This window comes from Narcine bancroftii, chromosome 3, assembly GCF_036971445.1.
Source record: "Narcine bancroftii isolate sNarBan1 chromosome 3, sNarBan1.hap1, whole genome shotgun sequence".
NCBI lineage: Eukaryota > Metazoa > Chordata > Chondrichthyes > Torpediniformes > Narcinidae > Narcine > Narcine bancroftii.
In genome coordinates, this window is record NC_091471.1 from 178,804,699 (window position 1) to 178,819,973 (window position 15,275).

At 36.0% G+C, this 15,275-nt stretch overlaps 1 protein-coding gene across 1 annotated transcript in view; it reads right to left on the reverse strand.

Annotated features, from left to right (window-relative positions):
- Positions 1–289: 289 nt before the first annotated feature.
- The window catches only part of wdr1 (WD repeat domain 1), a 77,904-nt gene continuing 62,918 nt past the window's right edge, over positions 290–15,275 (reverse strand). Inside the window, exons 13-15 of the mRNA XM_069925990.1 lie at positions 14,270–14,446; positions 9,332–9,476; positions 290–949 (exon numbers count right to left, since the gene is read on the reverse strand). Of these exons, the coding sequence (XP_069782091.1) occupies positions 840–949; positions 9,332–9,476; positions 14,270–14,446 (432 nt within the window). The 3' untranslated portion in view covers positions 290–839. The remainder of the gene's footprint in view (positions 950–9,331; positions 9,477–14,269; positions 14,447–15,275) is intronic.

A 15,275-nucleotide genomic window follows, 5' to 3' on the forward strand; every position in this document is an offset into this window, starting at 1 on the left:
TATAATTAAAAGTATTCAAAAATCATTGAAGGCCAAAAGAATTTTGCTATCCACATACATCACATACCCATTACCATTTTTCAAGTATGAAAATAAGAATGATGCTCCCTATTCTCAATGGGCCTGGAATGCACAAAAAGATTGTTTCATCTGAATAATGAAAATTTCATAAGTAACCTAGAATGCTTCAATATGGAACATGCATACGAGAAAGAGTATTTTGGAAAAGGTATTGTGTAACCTCATTAGAAGCCAGAGCATGCAATGGAACAAGCACTCAATTACTGAATTCTTAAAGCATTAAAAACTTTATTAGGCATTTTCTGATCATTTGGAGAACATCTGAGGCAACAATTGTGCAGTACAGATTTCTAAAGCAAAAGAAAATAACATGTACAATATACAGTAGCTGCGCTTGCATCAAATCCAAACATGTTAAGAATGATCTTGTTAATATACAGAAATATTCTTTAGTTGCAGTTTAATTCTCTTGATTTAATTCAATACAACATCATGATCTGATCTTCAACCAAAAGAAAATGCTGCATATTTGGTGGGGGGGGGGGGGGGGGTGCGACTTGAGTCATATGAATAGAAATAAGGCTGTTGCCTCTGGAATGTTGAACAAACAAAATTAAGCTCCAGAGAATAGGTTAACAAGTGCTTTTTACGTGCAAATTTACTTCCTGCTAAAGCTTTCCAAACACAGTAGATCAAAACTAGAATTGTGATATGGGGCTCACTGGGCAAAAAAGAAATATTCTGCTCAATATTAAGTTTCTACAGCAGCAGGCCCTAGTCCCTGAAATTCTAGGCACCCTCCCCAAATACAATAATGTTCATTTGTATTTGATGTTCCATTGCTTTATACAAGCATCGTGGGATGATGTCACCAGAGTATGTTCATCCAACCAAGCAACAGAACTGATATGATATAATCGATGAGTGTCTAAGGGGAGAAAACAAAGTCAATGTAAAAATTCATAGGATTGGAGAGATCACCAATTAAATTGCAAGGCATTTTGCTGACATGCTAAAAATAATTTATAAACCATTAACTTTGGGATTCAAAAAAACAATTTAAGCAAATGTTCAATCACTAAGGACAAACTTGTTTAGTAACAAAAACATTATAATGTAAGTAAATTATGAAGTATTTCTTATGCAAATGTATATTTTATAGGTTTTTCCACCCAAATATAAAGTTCAAAACTGGATATTCTTTCATAAAAACAAACCTGTTTATTCCAACTACAAGTCTTTGGAATATTGTCAATTTGAATGATAGATTTCTCCTCAAAATGATATAGCTAATTTCAAGAACATCACAAAATAAACCATTATATGATGTCAATGAAATGCCCAGGATAGTTCAATTTCATCCTGAAAAAATCTATGAACAGTGACATATTCAAATCACAATACAATAACTCAATGAAACTGACTGAAAAAATCCAACTTGAACCACTCATTATTTAAGATGTGTATGTCACTGGAAATGAAGACATTAAAAAAAAACTCTTCTATTGCACCTTAGAAAAGGAGTGACATTTGATTTTTTTTTTTCTGAATTGAGCAAAGATCATGAATCTCAGGTCTTGAGCAGAAATGAAGCAAAATAAAAGAATGAAACAAGGATGTAGTTTGAGTGTATTCTGGAGAGTGAAAGTTCAGCAAACTTCAGAATTCATATGACATTTCAAAAATGATGGTAGTTGGCCAATAAATATCTATCGAATACTTAGAATTCCATAGTTTGACTCAGGAGTGTGCAGGTTTCCAGGAGAGCAAATCCTCTCCATCGTAATTCCCGCCACAATGCAAAAAATTACCTTCAATTCATTTCTAAACCACTAAATGATCCATTTTCACCAACACAACCCCCACCCCCCAACCTTCAAGATTCTAAACTGAAATAAGTGAAATAAAATGCTGGAAATGGTCAGCGACCACATATGAATAGAGATTAGAGAAGCCCTTAATTATTTTTTTTAAAAACTGCTGGCCAAGCAACATCTGTGGAGGCAAAAGGATAGATGATATTCCAGTTTGACACCCTGAATCAGGACTACTGTTTGTTGGGTTTTTTGCTCCAGACTTTAGCAGTGTCCTGTGGTAGCCAAGTTAATAATTCAGGCTGATGATCTTTTGTAAGAACTGGAACAAAAAAAAATTCAGATAACACTTTGGAGTTTTTCTTTAGATTCTTCCCCCCACCGCGTTAAAATGGTTTGAATTTTTGAACTCATGATTTCTGGTCCTTAAAGTACTTGCTATTTTGTTTAATAATTGGCCACATTCAAGTTTGTTGACAACACAAAGGCTGCATTATTGGAATTATCAAAATATTGATATATTAATAGATTAGGCAAATGGGCAAAAATTTGGCAATAGATTTTCAAAAGAAGAGTACTTTTAATCTTTCCTCAAGGAAGCTTGGGTTTTTAGATTCGTAGATCATTAAGACTCATGAGTAGTTACAGAAAGTAAAAGGGTTATTCGAATATTGGTTTTTAAATCTAGAAGGCGATGGAACCAGTGCAAAGCCATCTATCAACTACACCTAGAATTTAGCACTTTTTAAAAATCTAAACAAGTTCTATTTTCCATTAAGTCACCCCTTAGTGTTTCTTGATCCAACATTTTAGCCTCATGCTTTACAATTCATTGATTAACCCTAGTCTGGTTGATGAATAATAGGGATTGCATTGGTTACAGGAATTTGAAAACAGGAGAAAAGCCAGTTTCTTGATCATCTTTTAATTCAACAGCTGCTCCATGAAAACTTCATATTTGTGACATATTTCCTGTATATTACAATTTCTCTTTTTAAAAAACATTTTATGTAATATAAAATCACAAGCAAACATATCAGAATATTTCAAACTTAATCCAAATACATGTGGTGTTATATTAAAAAGAAAAAAGTTAAAAAAATACATAAAAGAAAGAAAATGCTCCTATAGACACCCCCCACCCCATAAACTTTGAAAAAAGAGGGATAAGAAAACCAGGAGTACTGTACTTTCCAACACACACACACACACACACACACACACACACACACACACACATTCATTTATACATATTAGGCTCCTTATTTCTCAAAATATATATTTATCTCTTAAATTATGTAATTTTCTCAAGTGGAATACAACTCCAAACTTCTGCATGCCATCTATCCATTCCCAAATCAATATCCGACTTCCAAGTTATAGCAATACATTTTCTCGCTATTGCCAAGGCAATTTGAACAAATTTTACCTGATACATATTCAATTTTAATTTAGGTTTAATTCCTTTAACATCTCCCAGTAAAAAATAACATCGAATCCTGTGGGAATCTAACTTCAGTTATTTGTTCTAAATTACCCATTTCAAGCCAAAAAAGATTTAACTGTGTAACACTGCCAAGTCAAATGCAAAAAAGTACCAACTTCTTGTCCACATCTAAAACACAAATCTGAATGAATACAATTCATATTATGTAACTTTTGTGGTGTGAAATATAACTGATGAATAAAATTATATTGAACTAACCGACATCTCACATTTATTGTACTTTTCATACTCTCTCTACATATCTGAATCCATCTACATTCATCTATTTGCTTATTTAAATCTACCTCCCATTTATGTCTTGATTTATGAACTCCTTTTCAAGCCTTTTTTGTAATAATTTATATATCTCTGACATGAATTTCTTTACATCCCTAGTACTTAATAATAATTCTACTTAATAATAATAATAATAATAATAATTTCTCTTATGGTAATACTAGATCTTGACCAAAAATTTCACAAAACATATTTCAACTTGATATAACAAAATTTTGTATTTTCTGGTATCTAAAACTTTTCCTTCATTCTTCTAAAAGTAATAAATTTCCTGGCTTCAAAACAATCTTTAATTTTCTTAATGCCACAATTTTGCCAAATTTTTAAAAAAAAATTCCTAGAAAAAGGATTAAGTCTATTTTGAATAAAGGTGTCCTTCCAGACATTAAACCTCTTCTTCCAATCCTTTTATCAATTTTATTCCAAAGTTCAATTAAATTTTTCATCATGAGTGTTTATTTATCAACTACTAACAATCTTGCATTCCATTTATAAATAAAATGTGGATCTGTTTTTCCTATTTTAATCAAGTTCTATATTTACCATGCTGGAACATTATTTAATTCATACATTAATAAAACGGTACTGCTTTGAAGTAATTCATAAAATCGGGGATTTGTAAACCTCCTAAATAATATTTCCATGTCAATTTCTCCAAAGAAACCCTAGCCATTTTTCCTTTCCATAAAAATTTTCTAACACAAACATTTAATTCCTTTATAAAAATTGAAGAATTGAAATTGAAATCAATTGAAATAGTATTCGAGGAAAAACATTAATCTTACCACAATTTACTCTACCCATCAAGGTAATAGTAACATATTCCATTTTTTTTAACCAAATCCTCTAAATTTTTAAAAATAAAGATAAAATTTAATTTAAAGAATTTTGTCATATCTGATTGCTTTACTACAATCTCTCGAACAACAAAAAAAGAGGCTGATTAAAACATGTGAACATTGATTGCCAGCTATGGAACAATATTCCAAATTTCTACCTTTTGTGTCACCTGCCACTAACATTTACAGCTTGTCATGAGGTCCAGGACGCCTGTAATGGAGGATTTAGACCAGCTTATGCAAGAAGGGATGAAGTTGCATCAAAAGACAATCTAAATTCCACCATGGGGTCCAGGGATGCAGTTGAATAGAAAGACATAATCTAATTTACATCATGAGGCCCAGAGATGCATATGAATTAGTAGACACATCTAAATTCCACCATGAGGTCCAGAGATGCAGTTGTCTTTTGTTGGTCGCAAACTGTCAGGAGACCTTAAAGATAATTAAATCATTTATTCAAAGAGATAAGCTGTGAGTAAACAATTTTTTGGGTAATATAAGCCATGGTCCCAATGGTGAAGTGGAGACTCTCTGAGGGGTGGAAACGTCTCTCAACAAGAAGAACTTCTAGAGTCCAGCTAACGTCCTGGTTGGGGGAGGAAGAGAAGCTGCTACCGGCGCCCCGACAACCTTTTACAAGTGTGTGGTCATTGCCTCGCTTCGGCAGTTGAGACCAGTCCAGGCGTTGATAAGTATAATTGGGAAGGGCTTGCATATTGTAGTTTGAAATCAGCTTTTGAATTTGTAATAAACATTTGTATAAACTGAACTGCTCTCAGTGTGGGTGTATTTTCTTTCGGTAGCTCAAACACTGTGACCAATCTAAAACAAATAAAGTGAGATGTAAACGTTTACCCAGACACCAGAAAAAAAGTTCTGTTCTAATCAATCCTTAGTGTCTTTTAATATCACAAAAATTCTATTGAATTCACCCCAGTATTCTAAATTACAAAAAATACAACACTAGTTTGTGTAATCTCATTTCTTACCCAAGCATTGGAGGATAAGGTATACTTATGGTGAAACTAGCCTACAGTTCCTCCAAAATCAATTTGCCCTTGAAGGTGTACTACTGAAAATACTCATATTACTGCATGATGCTTTTTAGAGTCATGATTAGCTATAGACCTGATGTAGGACTGGACATCACTTAATGGCTGCTATCATCTCCATTCCTGCCCCTGCATTCAACTTATTTCCTGTGCAGGCTAAAAAATTATTTATATTTATGACCTTCATCATTAGCTAGTAGTACCCTGAAGTATTTTATAGAATTCCTTCTGGAAGGGTACAACAGACATTTCCCACCATTATTTTCATAATCTTAAGATTATTTAATCAGGATCTTCAGGAATGACACTCTACATTTATACTTCTAGGTAAAATTTTCCAGATATTCGATCGTACCAGTGGTTTTAAACTCTAAATGCAGTAATTTCCTGACTTGGTGTTAACTGACCTACAAATGACCATATCCTCCCTCCCCACTTTTCCTAAACAGAGCAGTGTGTACAATATTCGAATCCAAACAAATAAATTCTGAATGGAATAGAAATTTGCAAAAGTGTGGTTAAAGTATGTTCTCACTAAATTCCTTCAAAAACACGGGATGGAAAATATCCTACTCCAAGATGTGGCAGCTTTGTTAGTGCAATGTCATTTCAGCAGCACTGAGCCAGGTTCAAATGTGGTGGTGTCTGTGAACAGTTTGTACCTTCTCCTAGTGACTGTGGGTTTCTGCCAGTTTCTATGGGGTTAGTGGATTGATTGGTCAGAAATGTGTAATTGGGTGGTACAGCCTTGTGAGTTGGATATAGCCCATGGAGCTATATTTCACAATATGATTTTTTTTTTAATGCTATTATTCGAGTAGGTCAATACTTGATTAATATTAGCTTCCTTGTAAAATTCAGCATTTTACCTTTCCCCAATGTAAATACAGATGTAAGCATCTTTTATGCCCATTTCATCCATTTTCAATGGATCCACTCTATGAACTGTGAATATATTTTTCTGACATTGTTTACAAGTCTTATTCAACTCTCAAATATTTCATGGTTTTCAGTGGTTCTTTAGTTCTTTACATTTTTCAATTTACCAGTATCCACTGGAATTTTCTAAAATGACCTTCACCACAAATTCTTTCTGGAGCACTTCTCATCTGATTCACTAATTTCACCCACAAATTTACTCATGTTAAAGAAATGATCAGCTGAATCTAAATAAAGAATCTCGACAAAAGGAACGAGACACGTTATTTCCCTTTGTCCCTTAAGTTCTGTAAAGCTCAAACCTGATCCCCACAAAGCCTGACTGTAGTACTGCACAAATATCCCTCAGGACAGGAGGCTAGATTGATGACTGATAGGGATTAGTTTGTTTATTTTGCAGGGTTTCGATGCCCCTGCTTGCACCAACATAAATAGAATTGCAGAATTTACAACCAAAGGATCAGCAATCTATTTTGAGGTTTTAAAAAATAGATAGCGGATCTTGGAAAACTAGAGCACACACAATATACTAGGGGAACTTGGTGGATTAGGAGCATTCATGGAATGGCAAGTCAATGTTTTGGGCTGTAATCCTTCATATGAATCCTGCTGAGCACAATACTAAAAAATACAAGTGAAGTAAAGAAAAGTAGTGAAAACATGCATCAACAAAATGCTTAAAAGTCTTCGTAGAGATATTTGTGGTTGAGTTAAATATACTAATACATCATCAGCAAATAAACTAATTTTAAGTTGTATCTGATTTATTTCTAATCTTTTGTGCAAGTGGTTCTATAGCTAAAGCAAACAAAGCTGGTGATAAATGACATCCCTGCCTGGTAGATCTATTTACATTAAAAGATTGAGATATCTGTCTATTAGTTATCACTTTAGCTTTAGGACTTCTGTATAAGGCCTTAATCCAATTTATAAAATTTGCACCAAAACCAAATTTACTTGACACCTTAAATAAATAAAAAAATCCCACTCTAACCTATCTAAAGCCTTTTCCACATCTAAAGCTACAATAAGACTCAAATCTTCTTTCTTCTGAGTTCAATGAGTTATACTTAGTAATCTTACTATATTCCTCCGAAGTTCGTCTATTTTTAAACAAAATCCGTCTGATCCATATTTATTAAATCAGGTAGGTCACGTCTTCAGAATGGAGGACCATCGCCTTCCCAAGATCGTGTTATATGGTGAGCTCTCCACTGGCCACCGAGACAGAGGTGCACCAAAGAAGAGGTACAAGGACTGCCTAAAGAAATCTCTTGATGCCTGCCACATTGACCACCGCCAGTGGGCTGATATCGCCTCAAACCGTGAATCTTGGCGGCTCACAGTTCGGCGGGCAGCAACCTCCTTTGAAGAAGACCGTAGAGCCCACCTCACTGACAAAAGAGGAAAAACCCAACACCCAACCCCAACCAACCAATTTTCCCTTGCAACCGTGTCTGCCTGTCCCGCATCGGACTTGTCAGCCACAAACAAGCCTGCAGCTGACGTGGACATTACCCCTCCATAAATCTTCCTCCACGAAGCCAAGCCAAAGACGAAATCAGGAAGATATTCATTAATCCTATTCGCTAATACTTTTGCTACAATTTTATAATCTACATTCAACAAAGATATAGGTCTATAAGAAGTAGGCTTTAATGGATTTCTATCTTTTTTTTAGTAATAACTAATTATCGCCATAGAAAAAGTTTCTGGAAAACAATGTTGTTTAGAAGCCTGTTCTATTACTTTTATAAACAAGGAAATCAATAAATCTTTCAACTCTTTATAAAATCCAACTGGAAACCCATCTTTACCTGGATATTTTTTTTTAAAACTAGTAAGCGCATTATATTTCATTAACATTAGAAAAAATGGCATGCTGAGATTCAAAGTTGTACTCCATTAAAAAAAATTATGTATAATTTAAGAAATAAATATTCCTTTTTTGCAAATTTGGGGTCCATATGCCTAAATGATGAAATTAAAACTATGATTTTATTAATTTATTTTTCCTGATCAGTGAAGTTTTCCCTGAAGGTATGATAATTTTATGATGTTTTTGAGATCTCCGAGTGTCAACTGGTGCAATCTGAATTAATTATTTGTATCATTTTATAATGAAATATTATAGTTTTGGGATCAGATTAGTTTGGGGGTAGGGTGGATTAACAGGGGGGTTTAGTTTTTATTGTAGTAGTGGGTTTTTTTCTTTCAGTTTTTTAAAAAATATAGTTTCAGCTTATATTTGTAACACTTTATTATGTTACCATGGTATAATATTGTTAATTCTTGATACTAAATGTTGAATAAATAAAATATTCCAAAAAAAATGCTGAAAAGACTCAGGTCAGACAGCAACTGTGGGGAAAAAAAAAGTAACAGCCACATTTTCAGGTTAATTGTTTGTCAAACTGCGTTACAATTTGGAAATACCATATAAATTGCCAAACATGATCTGCTGGAAGAACTCAGGAGAAAACCTGTTAGGAAGGAAGAAATTGAGAATAGAAGAGTAAAAGGACAGATAGGAGGGGTGAGACAGGAGCCGCACATGGGACTGGTGAACCAAGCAGTGTGAGACATAATGGACAGAGACAGATGATTGGCAGCTGTCGGGGGGAGAGAAAGAGAAGAAAAAAAGCACACAACATTATTATAGGCTGAGTTTCATGTGTGTGCCACATGGTCCAGAGAAATGCGGTTTAGCCTGGTTGCATATGTACAGTCAGATAATAATCAAACTTGTAAAATAAATAGGTCAGGTGGAAGAAGATACAAATTTCAACCCCATACAAAGCACAACTGATTCAGGCTTAGGAGTAGACAAGAAATTGATGCAATCGGGTCAAAAAGGGAAAAAATAAGATTTTGCAATACCTGAAACTTTGAATCGTATTTGTGGATCAGACCGGGTCCAAATAAAGACCAATCCATCCATTCCACCAGTTGCAAAATGCTCATTGTCTGGCGACCATCCAATACAGAAAATTTTAGCATGGTGTCCATAGAAGGTAAATGCTTCCTGTTAAGGTACAAGCATCATTACAATTAAGCTCAGTTCAACATCCACCATATTTTTTAGGCACGTGGCTAAGTACAAAAATATTCTGACGAGAAATAGAAACAATCTTTTAAAGTAGACCCTTCTGAACGCAATTCTAAAATTAAATTCTGAACGCAATTCTTCACACTTCAACAATCTCCACATCCCCACACCACCCCTCCACCCCCTCACGACCTTTACAGGCCCAAGTAACTTACTCCCCAATTTTCAATCCTGCAAGCCAGAGGTTGGATCCCTTGCTCTTTTGAATGGTGGGCCTAATTACCAGTCTTCCCTCACTACATCCCTCAACTTACCATCACTTTGGATTTTCAGTGCAATTCCATTCCCCCTATGCCTTCAGCAGAGAGTTCTGATACCCACCCAATGAATAGCTCTAGAGAATCAAACATGTACTCATCCACCATGAGGACACCACAAAAAAATTGTTAATCTCATTCCCCAAAAGCACAAGACTAAATAACCTTCTGTACTCCCCATTCAGACACCCTCTCAGCCTTCCAAACCAACCTTTAGAACAGATACTGGGCAGCAGGTTTTCAATTCCAAAAACATGCATGGCCTTGATTAAAACTAATTTTTCAAGTCATTTAGGATAACTGATTAATTGCACTGATTTGTGGTGTCAGCAGAACAAAGCAGTTGGTTAGCTTGATGTGAATCCATGCAAATTAATTGAATAGACAACATGCAGGGATATACATTTAGAATATTTGTCGCTAATGACAAAGAACTATGATTATATGCAACTACCATATAACCATGAGGTTGTATCAGCAGTGTTCCCATGGACCTGGGAGGAGCAGATACAAATTCTCTGCAGGGTCAGACTGTATGACTATTATGCCTTGTACAGGTTTAAACCACCTATACAACTGGGCCAGCATGCATTTTAACAACAATGGAGAAATCATGGAGGTCCATTCCCAAGATGGATTTGAGGGCCACAGGCTCCATGGGAGCAGCGGAGGGGTGCAAGACACCAGAGTGGGAAAACACATCCTGAAGGGGCCAAATATTGTGGGTTCGAAACAAAGGGCCGACAAGTGTGACTGGGATGCCTGGAGCTCAAGTTCACCGCTGGAATGGATAGGAAACCGTTAAGCTATTCAGGTTACAGGAGAGCAGGATGTGGTGGCATTGGAGGGGGTGGTTGGATTCACAGACAGTCTGTCTTTGAATGGACTCTTGCTTTTCTTTCTCTTGGTAGCAGTGTTGGACAAGTAGCACTTCTGCTTTTGCAGGCAAATGAAAGTAACATGACAGTACATAAACCTTGAACCCCCACCTGGGGATATTTCTCATTTGGAGAATGTGATAGAAATACATTAGTCATGGCAAAATACATGAGAAATCCATTCGCACACTTTGCAAAATATTAGCATATTTAAACAATGCCAATTACAATGCAAATATTGGAAAGTATTTTCTAAAGGGTCATGTATCAGTTAAATTAGTTTTGATTCAAGTTATGCCTACAAGTCTTAAAAAGATGCCCATTATTGTCATACACTTCAGCAATCTGACCAGGAAATTTGTTATGGGCATTGATGACCCAATGCAGAGGAGAGCCAACAATTCTGAAATATACTGCCTTCTCTAAATGTCAACCATTGTGGTTCCACCAGTGCTATGAGAATTTTCCTTTATTGTTACTGATCAATCAGCTCACTGCAACTGCTATTCATGGCAAGTCAGAATAGTCTAAAAGCAGTCATGTACTTCAGGGCTTTCAAGGGTCATTTATTACCTCCTCCACTGCAAATCAGCACCCATACACAAACACAACTTCATCCTTCAAGGAAAATATTGAATGCCATCATGTATTTATGCATAGGAAATAGTGCCTTTTGAAGCCAAATTTTTTTCCCCCCATGTTGAAGAGCTAACAAAGAGGGTAGACAAGGGCAAAAGGATTAATGTTTTTATATGGATTTCAGCTATTGATGAGGTTCCACATTCTGGGTTGGTGTAGAAGGTCAAGGTGCACAGGATAAGATTCCAACTAGATTTTAAAAAATGGCTCAATAATAGGAGTCAGAGAGTGGTTGTGGAGGGCAGATTTTCACACTGGAGAGTGAGCAGTGGTGTGCCTCATGTCTTGGTATAAACCCTTGCTTTTTGTAATATACAATTTGAATGAGAATGTATGTAGCAAGGTACATATGCTGACAATGTAAAAAAAAATGTTATCTGGTGGATATCAGTTTTTCCAACTTAATCTAGACCAGATGGAGAAATGGGCTAAGGAAAGGCAGATGCAGTTCAACTGAGAAGTGAAAGGTGCTGCAGTGGGTATATCAAAGCAGGACATGACTCACTTTAATAACAGCAGGACCCCAATGATTGCTATGGATCAGAGGATCCCAGGAGTACAGGTACATAATTCTTTACAGATAGCAGCACGTGAAGAGAATAATCAAGTCAAGTTTATTATCATCTGATTGCACAAATACAACCTGCCGAAACAGTGTTCTCTGGTCCTCTGCAAAACATGCAGATATAGAACCAGACATAATACACATACAAACAATAGCAAGTATTCACACATAAAAATTTTAAAATATATTGTTTCATGAATATGAGAGTCTCGAATGGTTAGATGAGCAGTTCCTTTGGTCGTTCTACATTCTCACTGCCCGTGGGAAGAAGTTGTTTCTCAGCCTGGGGTGCTGGCTCTGATACTCCGGTATCTCTTCCCTGATGGGAGCAGCTGAAAGATGCTGTGTGCAGGGTGGAAGGGGTCTTCAATGATTTTACGTGTCCTCTTCAGACAACGATCCCAGTAGATCACGTCAATGAGGGAGAGAGAGACTCCAGTGATCCTCTCTGCCACACTTGTGGTCCTGTGGATTATCCTCTGATCCATTTCTCTGCAGGCAAGCATACCACATTTTGATGCAGCTGGTCAGGGCACACTCGATTGAGCTCCTATAGAAGGTTAACGTAATGATGGCCGCTTCCATCTTCTTAGGAAGTACAGTCTCTGTAGCACCTTCCTGAGATGAATATGGAGTTTTCGGGATGCTTGATTTCATTGTTCAAGACACTGAATACAAGTGTCGAGATGTCATATTATACAAGATGTTGGTGAAGCTATAACTTAGCTATAAGAAGGGAAATTATTAAGTTGGAAAGTGGAGGTTCAAATTTAAACTTACAGCACGGTAACAGGGCATTTCACTCCATGTGTCTGTGCTGCCCAATTTACTCCAATTAACCTAAACCCTGATACGTTTCAAATGGTGGGAGAAAACTGGAGCCCCCCGGGAAAATATACGCAGACACTGAGAGAACGTACAAACTCCTTAAAATGGTGCAGGATTCGAACCCAAGTCCCGATCGCTAGTATTGTGCCAACTTCTATGCCAACTCTGCTGCCCCCAAGGTTAATGTCAGGATTAAGGAATTTGAGTTATCATGAGACTGGAGAAACTGGACTTGTTTTCCTTGAAGTATAGGAGGTTGAAAAGGGATCTTATTGAGGTCTACAAAATCATAGACATCATTGGTAGGTTGAATAGTGAGTTTCCTAGAGTGGGAGAATCAAAGACAAGAGGGTACAACAAGGTTAGGGATTTTTTAAGTTAGAAGAGATGTGAAGGACAATTGTTCCACTCAGAGGGTAGTGGGCAAATGGAACAAACTGCCAAAGTGGTGGAGGAAGGCCTGTGAGGTTCCTTGGGGAAAAAATAAGACTTGGATAATGACATGGATGGAAGGGGATGGATGTGCTGGGCCTAAATGTATGCAAGTATTGAATTTTCTCATCTGTATAAATTAGTTTCATACTTTTGGGTTAGCAATGGCAATTTTTTTGGACAAATGATGGGGGAAAAAAAATCAAGTACACCATTCCATTTTTTTCAGCCATGCAATGAGCTCAAGCTAATTTATTTCAATACAAGTTAATTATATTTATTTTGCAGCAAAGAATTGTGCTATATTTTACACAGCTGTTACTCACAAAAGGGCGAAGCAAGTCCCATCAGTAAATTGTTTGAGGACTTGAAAGACAGATTTCAAATTCAGGTCAAAAGAGAAAAGGTGACCCAAGCCCAAGTTTGAATCCGGCACAGTCTGTAAGGAGTTTGTACATTCTCTCCCTGTCTGCATGGATTTTCTCTGGGTGCTCCGGTTTCCTCCCACTTTCCAAAGACGTAGGAGGCTAGTAGGTTAATTGATCATATGGATGTCATTGGGAACTATGGGCTTGCTGAAAGTCTTTACGTTATAGTCAAGAACCACAAGTCTCTTTGTAGGGTAGTGAAAACAGACTAATTCAAGGCATTTTCTAAAATAGCACTGGAAAGAACAGTTTTACACAGCTATGGAGATCACACAAAGCAACATCACTGCTAGGATTGGTAAAAAACAGGATTCTGTTGACACCATGGTTAAGTGGAAAAAAAAGTGTTTTTTTCACTGATAGGATGGTTCTATTGGAAGCCAGTTAGCTCTGCCATGCTGAATAGTCTCTTCTGTGTATTAACAATTTATGAATTTAAATATGAACCTTGACGCTGGACAAATACCCAGAGTTTGGTTAAAGATGAGCATTCAGATGTCAACACAGTGTTCTGTTAAAAAAAGTAACTCTATTTAATTAACCTCAAGGATATTCTAATGCAAAAATTAGATCTTTTGATTGATCTCCAAATGAAGTCAATCCCCCCAAAGAATTTTTAGCTGTACTACTGACCAAACAAATAGTTATTCTTAAACTTAATGTAGATACGAGAATTTAATACCTTGTATCCATCTGCAACAGTACATGTAATTACTTTATTTGAAGTACAGGCAGCAAATATGGTGCCATCCGGTGAATAAGATGCAGCAATCACAGGTGCCTGGCTACCCAAATCCAAAACATGGTCATTTTTCTGCAGCGTGGTTCCTTGAATACAATATAGATACACTTTTCCATCCTTTAAAAAAAATACAATTGCTTGATTTCATTCAATAAAAACATTTTAAAAATAAGCTTTGAAAACTTCAAACCAATTGTCCTGCATAATAGACTTCATTAATATGCATATAATCAGTCTACAAGGTAAAAAAATTAGAACATAAATTTCCACTGGGAAATTGTCAGTCTTGCAGGCAAAAAAGAAAATCACCAAACAGGCAAGGAGCAGCAATAATAAATGTGAAAGAAAGAATAAATCACATTGTTGAGCTTGATTAATAATTAATCAATCAAACGAGATGAGGGCCAAATGTGAAAGCAAGTTTCTCACATACAAAAGCAATAAGCAGAAATAATGCAGTGCTTCCATCTCACATCTGGATTAATACAAAAGATATAATGGATTCAGAATTTGTAACTTTTATTCATCAGTGGGTAGCAAGTGCTAAAAGAGGAAATAAATTCTGGATTATTTTTTAAAGAATGAAGCTGGGCAAATGGCAGCATTACTAAGAAATCATTTATGGAAATGATTACAAAGATTTAATTTTATAGAGAATGACAAAGATTAAATAGGAATTAATGTTCTCAACTAAAAGGATAGTACAGAGTAAACAGTAAACCATAAGTAAACAGAAACTGGAAAGTGCATTTGAAGTGTATATACTAAATTGCCTCATAGAAGTAGTCTGGGTAAATGCTTTTTGTAAATGAGAGATTTCTGAAACTGGAAAACTGAAGCATTACATATCAATTTAAAGGGTCAAAACTCCACTATCAGGAATAGCAAGAAACAGGAAAATGCCCAAATTAAAAAATGAGCAAAAGAATGCAGGTTGGCAGGTGAT